The sequence below is a fragment of the Magnolia sinica genome, chromosome 3 (genome assembly GCF_029962835.1).
Source record: "Magnolia sinica isolate HGM2019 chromosome 3, MsV1, whole genome shotgun sequence".
Lineage (NCBI taxonomy): Eukaryota > Viridiplantae > Streptophyta > Magnoliopsida > Magnoliales > Magnoliaceae > Magnolia > Magnolia sinica.
The window spans coordinates 1,959,281-1,972,343 of NC_080575.1; the positions used below are offsets into that span (position 1 = coordinate 1,959,281).

General features: G+C 41.1%; 1 protein-coding gene across 1 annotated transcript; it reads left to right on the forward strand.

Annotated features, from left to right (window-relative positions):
* Positions 1-56: 56 nt before the first annotated feature.
* On the forward strand, positions 57-11,103 carry LOC131241364 (probable 3-beta-hydroxysteroid-Delta(8),Delta(7)-isomerase; the record flags this gene model as incomplete). The annotated part of the gene is made up of 4 exons (XM_058240182.1): positions 57-348; positions 4,880-5,026; positions 5,153-5,261; positions 10,614-11,103. Coding segments are annotated over 4 exons (810 nt in total), but the record flags the coding sequence as incomplete, so codon positions are not given.
* Between the last annotated feature and the right edge of the window lie 1,960 nt (positions 11,104-13,063).

The window sequence follows — 13,063 nt, forward strand, 5'->3', positions numbered from 1 at the left end:
GGTTGGCCCCAAACGGTAAGGATAACGCCCACTAAGTGTTATCCGACTAACACCTAATCCGCTATCTCAATTTTAAACCTTTCTCTCTCCTTTTTCGAAACCCCTCTTTTCTTCTCCTTTCTCTCTCTTTCCCTCATCTTCTTCTGTTTTCTGCGATTCTCAGTAATAAGGAAAGGATCGCAAGGGTAAAATTGTCAGGAGCTGAAGTGATGGCATTGAACCACCCTTACATTCCAAAAGATCTCGATCTTCCCGACTACGTTCCCTGTCTCCTCTCTCAATCCCAGATCCTGGCCGTCTACGGAGTCGTTTCGGTCCTCGTCGTCTCTCTCATTTGGATCGTATCAGGTTCATTTCTCCTTCTCCTTCTCTTCCCCCCCTTTTTTCGTTCCGGTTTTACCCCTTTCTTTTCTTTTTATTACATTCCTATACAGTTTCTTGTATCAATTAGGGCCCACGGGATTATTCGGGAATCGAAATTTACTTCCAATTCTTTTACAGATACACCCCTTTAATTTTCTAGTTTTGGTAATTAAGTAGTGCGAAGAGGACTAACATTTTGCCAAAAGTAGAAAGTAAGGGGGTGTCTATTAAACTGGTTGGGTGTAAATGACGATGTTTATCTCTTCGAATAGAGTAAATTGTAGAATGTGGGTGCTTTTCCCGTGCAGACGCGGAGATTGGAATGTGAATGGAATGATGGGATGATTTGAATCTGTTGCAAGTGGGGTACGTGCTTTGGTGATACCAACCGTTGATTTGATGGGCACCATCAGTCAGGAAGGACCTTAAATGTCTCCAGATCGGGTGATCCTAAATCTTCGATCTTTGGCGTGCGGACCATCTATGCATTTTTCCCCCTCTAACTGCCTATCATAGGCCTCTTATTGAAAGTTGGGATCTTTGATCTGTATCAATGGAGAGATGTAGCAGGTCAACTGTCTTGATCGTCACACCATGGACCCCACTCATACAGGATCCTGTGCCTCTGTGGAATTGCAAATTATACACTTGCTGAAGCTTGGGACCCAAACATTCCTCTTCTAAGTGATAGGAGCAGCTGATTGCGATTTTGGATTTGATTCTGGTCATGCAGAAAGGAAAATCTATACTTTTTATCAAATTCACACAATTGAATAGTGAGGGGTCATTTGGATGTGTGTAAAATCTCGCTTTGTCTGTGTTTGTTTAGGTTTAAGCTCCTGGAAAATACTGGGAGCTACTTAATGATGGAGTATGCCTTGCATTTGGACGGAGGAAAATCTCCACTGAAATCCCACCTTTTACAGGCTATTTATGAGGTCTGAAAGCTTAAAACAGGAACTGCCTGAGATAGGAAGCAAGGCGGGGCTCACCGTGATATTTGTGAGGGGTTTGTGAGAAGTTCACCCCATCCAAAATGTTAGGACATGGGCCAAAAATTGAGGCAGATCCAAAGCTCAAGTGGGCCACACAACAGGAAAAAGTGGGTAGAGAAATGCCCTCTGTTGAAACCTCCCTAGGGTCCACCGTGATGTTTATATGCCATCCATACTGTTCATAAGGTCATTCCTACCGGTATGAAATGAAAACACAAAAATATTGGCTTGATCCAAAACTCTTGTGGTCCCACGAATGTTTCAATGGTGGATGTTCAAACTCTTGTTGTCCCACAAATGTTTCAACGGTAGACGTTCAATCCTCACTGTTTCCTGTCGTGCAGCCCACTTGAGTTTAGGATTTGCCTCAGTTTTGGGTTAATGTCCTAACATGATCTGGCAAAACGGATGGATGGGGTGGATTCCTCACAAACATCACAGTTGGCGCCATCTAGCTTCCCATTGCAAGAAGTTCCTTAAGTAGGCTTTCACAGGAATTTCAAGTCCTTACTGCCTAATGAGCCATGCTTGGGAAATTACCAACAAATTCAAACACCCTGTCCATTTAGTAAACTCACCGCCAAAGTTCACGCAACTACATGTAGTATGCCATCATAATAATGGTCTATTACCATACTGCATTAAACAAACATGCCCTTTATGTAAACAGTTTACACGAGTGTTTGGATGTGGTGAAAGGGGTTTAACACGTTATACACAATAAAAGCAAGCAACCAATTCCGCTTTGGAGTCTGAGTAACTTTTCCTCCAACGCAAGGTTTTAAGTCTTGGATGAGTCCGATATGACTAGTCTGAGTTGACTTGAATTCAATACTACCTGATCCGGTTTGATACCATGAGTTGTGCCCTGAGTCACCTCCAACTCAGGTGAGTTGTGCTTATACACCACCCAACTCGAGTGAGTCGAGACACACCTTGAGTCACCCCCAATTTAGGTAGTACACTCCCAGACCCGGGCAAGTCAAGACTCACCTCGAGACTGAACAAGTCGATCCAGGTCGCTGAGTCTAAAATCAATGCTCCAATGGCTCTCTTTTTTTTGAAACCTCCTCACTAACAGCTACCACTACCCAAAGAGAAGAAATTGATTACCTGGTTAAAACTTCAGTAGTACCCAAACATGACAAAATGAAACAATCTACCTGTGTAAAGAGTTTAAATAGGTGAGATTTTAACTACATCCAAACAACCCCTAATTGCTATTTCCTCCCTGACAGATAGAGACGACTCTCCTAATTTATCTTTAAAAAAAAAAAAAGAAAAAAAAAAGGAAGAAAAAAAAAGAAAAAAAAAGAAAGAAGACAACTCTCCTTAGTTTGCTGGGCGACTGTACAACCTAGTACTGTTTTGTTACTGAAAGCAGAAATGGTGGCGTACGCATCATTCAAGTTTGCTCTAGGCTCTAGGTAATGACTCCTCATCATGGTCTTACGTAGCACTGTAGCAATTTCGGAGTGTTACTTGCGCAGAGGTTGAAACATGTTGGTCCGTTTCAATCTGGTGACTCGTTTCATCACGCACCAAAACCAAGATGACTTGGCTCATTTGGTATGTTTTATTCTGGTGACTTGTTTTGTTGCCCACAAAAACGAGATGAGTCGGACAAGTCAACACAGTTTCTTATGATATTTAGAATCCTGCTTTCCTTAATCTAATCTACGATAGCTAAAACTACGAGAAAGAGGATGTGGAAACTGAGATGACACTGCCGAGTCCACTTAGTTTTGAGAAAAAAGAAATAAACTCTTGGTCCCCCAACATCGACTAGTACCCAAACACAGGAGACCGATTCCTGGTAAATACTTATTTGTACCCAAACATGACAAAATGAAACGGTTTACCTATGCAAAGAGTTTAAATAAGTAATATTTTGCCTACATCCAAACAACCCCTAATTGATATCAGTGTTCAAAGTATCGATATCGCTACAAGTTTTGCTGGCCGGGGATACAGAAAAAATATTGATGTTGCCAATAATATCACTGATAACTGAAAATGCGGAAAAACATGGGAAAATGATTGAATTTTCAGTGAAACTTCAAGAGATACTAAAATACACACACTTGCATATTTAGAAATTAAGAATATGCAAAAAGAATGTATACACAATAAGTTTCCATTTAATGGGGGCTTAAAATCATGTGTCGTCGTAAGAAAGTCTAACCATCCCATTTATCCCATCTAACCATCCAATCATCCATCTATCCTTCCATCCAAACATCCATTGATATTGCAGAATATCAACAAGTCATAATATTTTGCCAAGAAATCATCAACTGGAAAGAAAATGAAATATTATATTCTTGATATCGTGCACATTGTGATAACGATATCGACACGTTGGTGATATGTAGCGATACGTTGCTAATGTCTGAAATTTCTGATTTTACCGGTGTTATCAGTATCGCTACCAGTGTTATCGGTATTGCCAAGCTAGAGATAACGATAATATCAGAGATATTTCGATAATATCGGAGATAATTTTAACAATGATTGATATTGCCTGCCTTGACTGACCTGTACAACTTGGCTGAATCAACTCAATTTCGGGTGACATTTAGAACCATTCTCTCCTTAATCTAATCTACTTAGGTTAAAATTACAACAGAGAGAGGATGACAAAACCAAGATGACTCGGCTAAGTCAACTCAATTTAGGAAGATATGTAGAATCATGCTCCTTAATCTAATATACTATGTTTAAAATTACGACAGAGAGGATGCGGAAACAAGAACTCTGGTATCAGGACGATGAGTTCCATTGTTTTATTGATTTTCTCTTCTATCTTTTACTAGCTTTTGTATTTCAGTCAAACCAAAAATGTTGTGGTTTGCCCATCACCCATCATTCCTTTGCCTTTGTCTTAATGCCTCCATGGCATAGAGGCATTATATGATCCAACCTGAGGATATATAATATCTTCAGGTCCTCGGTCTCTACCAGTGTGACCATGTTTTGGTGATCTGCCTGTTAATCCACCATGACCAACGAGGATCAGCAGTGAGCCAAAAATCTCTTTGATGGGACAATTGCAAACCTTTGATCAGTGGCCTAAACTGGCGGTTAAGAAAAGAAATACAGCAATGGTTCACGTTCAACTGAGAGAAGGACAAACTTTGGCTAGTGTCTTCTGATATGGTAGACTTTGGGGCATGGACCACCAATGAATCAATGCACTGGATCAGGGAAGCGCTGTATGTATATGTAGAAACTGAAAACCTGAGATTACTATGCATATCCTTGGGTTGCGGTTCATATAATCCTTCCTGATGCATTGTATCTTTCTGAAAGTTTAATTTTATTTTCACCTTTCGATACATTTGGTGAAAATATAAAATATGGTTTCAGCATGTTTTTTTTCCTTGTTGTATTCTAGCTGAATGCCGTAAGTTGTAACCATCTGTTTCTCTTATTTAGACTTTCGATTAGCTAACGGATAATGGTACTGCAGGTTTTCCAGTTATTTCTATGATTTGTTGAACTTTCTTTGCTTATGCTAGGATGTTTTCCCAAGATATCCAAGACTGATAGAGTGCTCATGTGCTGGTGGGCGTTTACGGGACTGACTCACATTATCCTTGAGGGTTATTTTGCTTTCTCTCCAAATTTCTACAAGGAGAAATCTCCATTTTACCTTGCCGAAGTTTGTAAGTTCTTAATTTCACATTTAGCATTATTGCATGGCTATGAAATTTTAGTTAGGAATCAGAGGCGAGCTTTCATACATTAGTGACTTTCTAAGTGGATAATCCATGGAATGAATAAACTGGCAGGGAAAGAATACAGCAAAGGAGACTCGAGGTATGCAGCTAGAGATTCAGCGGTTGTCACAGTCGAAGGGATCACTGCTGTGATAGAAGGTCCGGCTAGCCTTCTAGCTGTGTAAGTTGCAGTTTCACAAGCATTTCGTGACGATCTTTCATAAGTTCTCCTAGCCATTTTTCTCTAGTTGTTTAATGATTTGGTGTTACCATGATGTGCAATCTGCATCACGTTGTTCCATGACTTATGCCAGAACATCTCTGGCATACGTTTTGAACTTGTGTTTGGTGGTCATGGCCATTGATTTTGTGGCTATGTGGGTGGGTCATATTCCAAAGATCAAGGCAATAAGACTGATTGTTATTCGGCGGGCCTGAAAGGGGATGGTTAAGTCAAAACATATTGATGGTCCACATTCAATAGGCAAAACTCACCAGAGATGGTTAAGAGTGGTCCAATCACTGTTATTTTTGGTCTATGGCCCATTCAGCTGGTTGATCACATTTTCAACAGTCCTGATCACATGCACATTTGCCATGTGTATGGTGTGGAATTGCATAGTAACTTCCATAATATGAGCTGCATAAGAGCAATTCTCTTTTTGAATCTATTTTAATATGTTAAGAGGTCAGGTCATTATAGTTCCTTTCACGTTTCATGAGCTTTCAATTATAATTCTTTAAGCGTTACTGGTGAGATGATTACTATGTTTAATTCATGTTCAATTTGTTTGACTGTGATTCTGCATTTAAAAGAATCATTACTTTCACACCCTATTGATGTAGGACAATTAACCACTTGCTCTAAAACCTCGAACTGATAGAGCATGGTGAATTAATCCCTTTATCTCATAGCCTAGGCCTCAAGTCCATGGGTTAGGTCCTCGGCCGAACCCTCCTCGTGAGCCCCAAATCCATGGGTTCCGCCCCCTCGTGGGCCCCAAATCCATGGGTTCCGCCTAACACGAGCCACTCGCCTCACATGGGCCCCAAATCCATGGGTTCTGTGGGCCACCCACCCCAAGTGTGCCCTCGCATCCCATAGGCCACCCCACTCGAGCCTGGTGTGAAAATGCTTCCGCATTAATCACCCTCACAGTCTCGAACACGAGACCTCCCGCTCTGATACCAATTTGATGCAGGACAATTAACCACTTGATCTAAAAGCTCGAACTGATAGAGCATGGTGAATTAATCCCTTCATCTCATAGCCCAGGCCCCAAGTCCATGAGTTAGGCCCCCCCGTGGGCCCCAAATCCATGGGTTCCGCTTAACACGAGCCACTCGCCTCACACGGGCCCTAAATCCATGGGTTCTGTGGGCCACCCACCTCGAGTGTGCCCCTGCATCCCACAGGCCACCCCACTCGAGCCTGGTGTGAAAATGCCCCCGCATTACCTATTCATCTTCATCATCATCGAAGTTGTATCCCAACTAATTTGGGTTGGCTATTTGAATCCTATTATGCCATTCCACTCTATCCATGGCCAAAACTTCCGTTAGACGATAGGTCATTAGGTCATTTCTTTCGACCTCCGCCCACATCCTTTTGGCCCTTCCCCTTTTCCTTTTAGAGCCTTGAACTTGGTCTGACTCACTCCCTCTAGGGCACAGTTCTAGATCTCTGTTGCACGTGACCAAACCATCTAGGTCTACTTTCCTTCATCTTATTACCTATTGGTTCTGCTCCTAAGTTTCCTCGAATGAATTCATATCTAATTCTATCATTTCTCTTCCTGTCAATCAATCCATCACAACATCCTCATTTCAGCTACACTCATCCTATGAACACATTCTTCCTTTACTACCCACCATTCTATCCCATAAAGCATATCTGGTCCTATAGTTAAATTTCCCCTTCAATTTGATTATGGCCCATAAAGCATGGCTGCCCAACTTTCATGCCCTACCATTGAGTTAAAAAATTGTAGAAGCTCAAGATAAATACCTAGATGAATGGTGCTACAGAATTCACTAAAATAGCTCATCAAGCAGGAGCAACCTAAGAATTGGCATAGTTCCATGTTTTTGTACACTTAATTTAGAAGTTTCAAGGAATGCCTAATATTCTATTTCCAAATCTATTATTGTCTTTTATTCTAGATAATGTTTCATTTGATTATTGATGTCTTCCAATTTGTATTTCTCATTAGTTTCTATTACAGTCAAGAGTGGCTTTTCCTTTTGGGAAAAGATTGGTTTCTCTCTTCCATTCACTGTCCTGGGATAAGCAGTAAAGTCCAATCCTAATTGCTACTTTGGAAGAACCATTTGATTATGCAGATAAGAGCCTCCCGCTATAGAGAGACTCTGACCCTACTGCAATCGCAACCAGAAACTTGCCAGTTCCATGCCCAGGCCCAGGTGCTCAAGTCAGGCCAGGCCCAGGGCAAGCCAGGCAGCTTTCGGGCAAGGCAGCCATAAAGCCACCCAATCATTCACCTCCACTGCACAATTTCTTGGAAGTTCAATCTTAGAATGCCTTATACTTGCCTAATTGAATCCGTCATGGTTCCACTGCATGTTCATAAAACAACTGCACAACCATGAACCCTTCATATTCATGCTTCTTTGTATTCAAGGGATACAGCACTGGCCAATAAGATATCTTTACCATAGGATGGTTATCTGCTGTGGAGTCGAGGACAATCCATCTTGCACAGTCTAGGTTTTCATAAAATTGTTTGGTTATTTCTTCAGTTTTTGTTTTATTTTGCTCTCCTTATATGTCAGTGATGTTTAAAATGACAGTCACCAAGAGGGAACAAGACATTAGCCTTTACGAAGAGAGATGCTCCAGTGCTCTCTTAGTATTGTAAGCTATAGTGCTCTTAGTTGCATTTGGACACTTTGACAGTCCAATTGATTCATCAAGACTGTCCTTTAGCTCCAACACACATTTCATGGGCTACCATGCAAATATCACACCAACCTGATGATCTTAACCATCTGATCAATGGCCACTAATATGTACAGTTAAGATCATTTTCCAAAATTAGGTCTAACCAACAATTCAATCAATCTATTTGATATTTTGCATCATGGATTTCTTATGATCCTAAAGAATCACTTCTGTTAGGCAATCCTAACCATCATATCCATGGGTTGGAAAAAGGATGGCTACAAAAAGTAAAGGTTGAATTCATAATCTTTCAAAAAAAAAGAAAAGTAAGGTTGAATTTATGATGGATTTGATCATCTGATCAGTTGTATTTTTGCATGGTAGCCCTTGGAATGTTTTCTGACTTACGGACAGTTTCGATCTGTCTATAGAACTGTCTAAGTTAGAGGATGCAACTCGAGCACTATTACTTCCAGTGCTCCAAGAGCATTGGACCATTTCTCCCTTATAAATTCCTACATTTGTTGCTAGTATCTGTGGGTTATGAGGGGAGAGGAGCTACTGGTTGTTGGTTGTTTTCTACACAGGTTCCATCTGTTATAACAGGTCTTGTGATGGATATGATGGGATTATCCTACAGGGTTAGCCTTTTTCATTAGTGAATGTCAAAAACTCTCGTCTTTTTTCTTCTTTTTTTTTGACAGGTAACAGTAACACTACCGGGGGTTGAACCCTGGATCTCACACACACTGCACTGTCTCTACCAGCTCATTGAATGAGCAGGAGAGTAAAAAACTCAAGTCTGTCATGGGATCATCTTATAATGGGTGTTTACTCTTCTTTGGGATTATGGGTATGCAGCGTAACCACACTCAAGAAATTGGATGCATTTTCATGTCAATCCTCAATGCATATTATATCTTTTTTTTTTAAAAAGATAATATTATATGTTATTTTAATAAACTTTTCTATAGAATTTAAGATTATTTCTCCAATACATTTGAACTAAATGGAAAGAGAACCATCATTGTTGCCATCATCATCATCATGACCTCCGCTACCATAGCCTTGTCCTAGCTATTCACTCAGCATTAGCTTTAGGAAAATTGTTTTTCCAGTCATTCCTCAGTAAGTGAACAAGCCTTCATATCCCTACTCACCACCTCTCCAAATCCCATTAAAAAAGAGGAGAAAAAACCACAGCACAAAAAAAGAGGATCCTACAATGACTAAGACATTGGTTGATCTAACCGATTCAATAGTTCAGGCACTGAAGATCAGCTTGAACCTATGGAAGGAGGTAGTAAAAAAGACTCCATGACCATGGTCTAAATGCATATATGCCCTTGATAGAGTGGAATGGAGGAACAGGATTCATGTAGATGATTGGAAATTGGTGATAATGGCTCTCGTGTTCTAGTTCGCATCCATCATTGGCTTGTGATTCTAGTAGGGGAGGACATATGGGATGCTACTCATCAACAAGCATGGACTTTTCTGATGCAAAGGATTCAATGTCATGTGGGGCCCCATGGTTTGGTGATCTAAACCGTTTATCAGGGGAGGACATATGGTGGCGTACAAGTAGACAGTTAAGAAGGATTGGTATCTTCCGATCTGAGAGGTTTCTTGTGCATGCCCATCCATGGTGGGCCCATTTGACCAGTGGCTTGGATCATTGAACTTTGGTCTCCACATGTATGGAATCCTGCGCATCAGCAAACCGTCTGATGGCGAGCTGGAACCTGTAATTGCTCCTAGTAAAATGAAGTTTTGAGGCCTGAGATGGAGTTGCATCCAGCTGGCTGAATCTTCTGCAGTTCTTTGAATAACACGCAAGTGATTCAAGTAAATATTGAAGAGGTAATCTGCAGCACATAGACTTGGATTCAATAGTGACACCCACTACCTCCAGTACCGAGCTCGGTACTGGTCAGTGCTGGCAAAAGGTGTGGGCCCCACCACAATGTATGTGTTTTATCCATGCTTTTCATCCATTTTTTCATATCATTTTAGGGCATGAGCGCAAAAATCAGGTGGACCACACCATAAGAAACAGTGGTAATTGAACACCCACCATAAAAAACGTCTTGGAAGTTGGGGGCCACAAAAGTTTTGGATCGAGATGCTATTTGTGTTTCCCTTCATCCAGGTCTGTGTGACCTAATCAATAGGTTGGATGGAAAATAAACAGTACAGTGGGCCCTAGGAAGTTTTTAATGGTGGGCGTTCAATCACCATTGTTTCCTGTGGTGTGGTCCACCTGAGATTTGGATCTACATCATTTTTGGGCTCATACTCTAAAATGACCTGACAAATTGGATGGATGACATGGATAAGACACATACATCATGGTGGGGCCCACAGCTTTTCCACCAACGACTAGTGCCGAGAGCTCGGTACTGGAGGGGTCACTACTGAAGCCATCTCTGCAGCACATATACGTGGGATCTGGCCACCTGTCAGGTGGGCACCCCCATGAACATGATGCCCTGGCCTGAAAATTGATTAGGCCCACATCTAATGTCATAGTTCCTACATGTGCACAACAAATCTCCCTCGCCATTCCTCTCTCAATGTTTATAGGGTTGAATTATTTTGTATGAATATGGTTTTTCTATTGCCTGGCAGGTATGCCATAGCGACAAGAAAGTCATACAGTTACGTGCTTCAGCTCGCCATCTGTCTGGGCCAGCTCTACGGCGACACTGTCTACTTTATCACATCCTACTTGGAAGGCGACAACTTTGCAGCCAGCACCTTCTATTACTGGGCTTACTATGTGGGGGCTAATTTTGCTTGGATTGTGATCCCAACTGTCATCGCAATCAGGTGCTGGAAAAACATAATTGCGTCAATCGATGAACCCCAAAAGAAGCGCAAGACACAATAAGGTAACTACTGTCGGGTACTGATTCCCGAGTCCATTTGAGATAAATCTCTCTTGTTCATTTTATTATGACTCTTGTTGAATTTTTGCACTAGGAAATGTTCTTCCCTGGAAAATGATGGGATGGGTAGCTCCTGTCATTCTTCTTCTTTTGTTCTTAATTTTTTTTCTTCTTTTTATTGGCACTTAACCTTTTCTTTTGGTAGGAAGGAAATTATAAAAGTTGCCTCCGCATCTCTACTGATTTGGTTGTTGTCTGCCTTTTTTAGCTATTAGTTTTTCCCAAGTAGATTAAAATTTTAAATAAAGAGGTTTGATATAATATGTCCTGACTGAGCGCAACTTCGCTGTGACCCTGGAACCAGCAGTTTGGGTGGGACCCTGACAGTAGGGCCCACCTCGATGTATGCATTGCATATCCACTCCATCCATCTGTTTTTCCAGCCTATTTTAGGGCATGGTACCAAAAATGAAGCAGATTACAAATTTTAGGTGGAGCATACAACAGGAAACAGTGATTATTGACCATTAAAAACTTTTTATGAGCCACAATAGCTTTTGGATCAATCTGATGTTTTTTTTTTTTTTTTTTTCATCAAGGTCTTGTGATCTTATCAACAGGTTGGATGGTCAATAAACATTATGGTGGACCCTAGGAAGTTTTAATGGTGGGCATTCAATGACCATTGTTTCCTACTGTGTGGTCCTCCTGAGCTTTGTATCTGCCTCATTTTTGGGACCATGCCCTAAAATAAGCTGGCAAAACAGATGAACGGTGTAAATATATCTGAGGTGAGCCCTACAGTCAGGGTGGTGTAAATATACAATTCATACAACATCCGAGGTGAGCCCTACAGTCAGGGGGGTGTAAATATACAATTCATACATCTGAGGTGAGCCCTACAGTCTGGGTCCCACCCACATCGCTGGTTCTGCAGTCATGGATCGTCCTGACAGGATGTCATGGCTTGTTAATAGTATAGGTCATTGCTATGTCTATTGTATCTAGTGTGTTTCATGGCTATGTCTGTTGTATCTAGTGTGTTTCATGGCTCTGTGATCCAAACTGTTGGCCTGACAGGATGCACAGATGATGGTAGCTGGCATTGAAAGTCACCAAGATTGGGTATCAAAGGAAAATAGTTGGATGATCAAAGGGTAGAAGTATGCCAATCTTTCTGTTTCTTAGGTATCACGCATCCACTGAGATCCTTCATTCGAATGTTTTGGATGATAGCAATGACACCAATACAATGGGCCATAAGCATGTATGAAGATTTGTGGAAATCTCCCAGATTGGAAGATCCCAACACTATGGTTTTAAGACTCGGAAAAGTCCAGGTACAACTCGCGGAGTCTTCCTGGACTTGGTCAGGATCCTATCATGTTCCACACCAAGAGTCACCTGGACAATTCACCTCTGACTTTGGACAAGTCTGGCCCTATTCACACATGACTCTGGTGAGACCTAACTCAGCTCAAGTCACCCAATCTTTTAGCCATGCCCTATATGCAACCTAGGTCAGGCCTCAAAATTATGACTTTACCATATCTTGCATTTAAAGGAAGGACATCTCTGCATAGATGACTCCATTATACTGTCTGCAGGAAGGTCTCACACAACTAGTTGTAGATGGTAAAAAAAAGTGCAACCAGCTTTGTGTGGGGTCCCAACATACAATCCATAAGCGTTGCCCTGTCATGTAAATAGGATGGCCCAAAAATCATCCAAATGGTCCACATGACAGACACCCAGCCAAAACCTTGAGGGCCTGTTTGGTTTTCCAATTACCTATGAAATGCAAAGTAAATGAGCCATCATTATCATTTTAAGGTGTTTGTTTAAAGAGGAGTTATGGCTGGTAAATCGAGAGTCAAATGTAAATGATGTAAAGTAAATTGTAATCATTATATTTTCACATTATAAAATTATCATTTTTCTAGTGATTTGTGGGTGAAACAAACAATGTAGCAAAATCATCCTTGCAGACAAATACAAAGCATTCATAATCATTTACCCATTTACTTCCATTTAAAGTTGTAATTGGAAAACCAATCAGGCCCTAAAATTCATATGATATTTATGAAATTTGGTGCGACCAAACACACCCCAAGCAATTGGTAACCATGCCAATTATGAAATTGTCAATTTTAGGAAAATCAAGCGACTTCCAAGTTCCAGCATGTACCA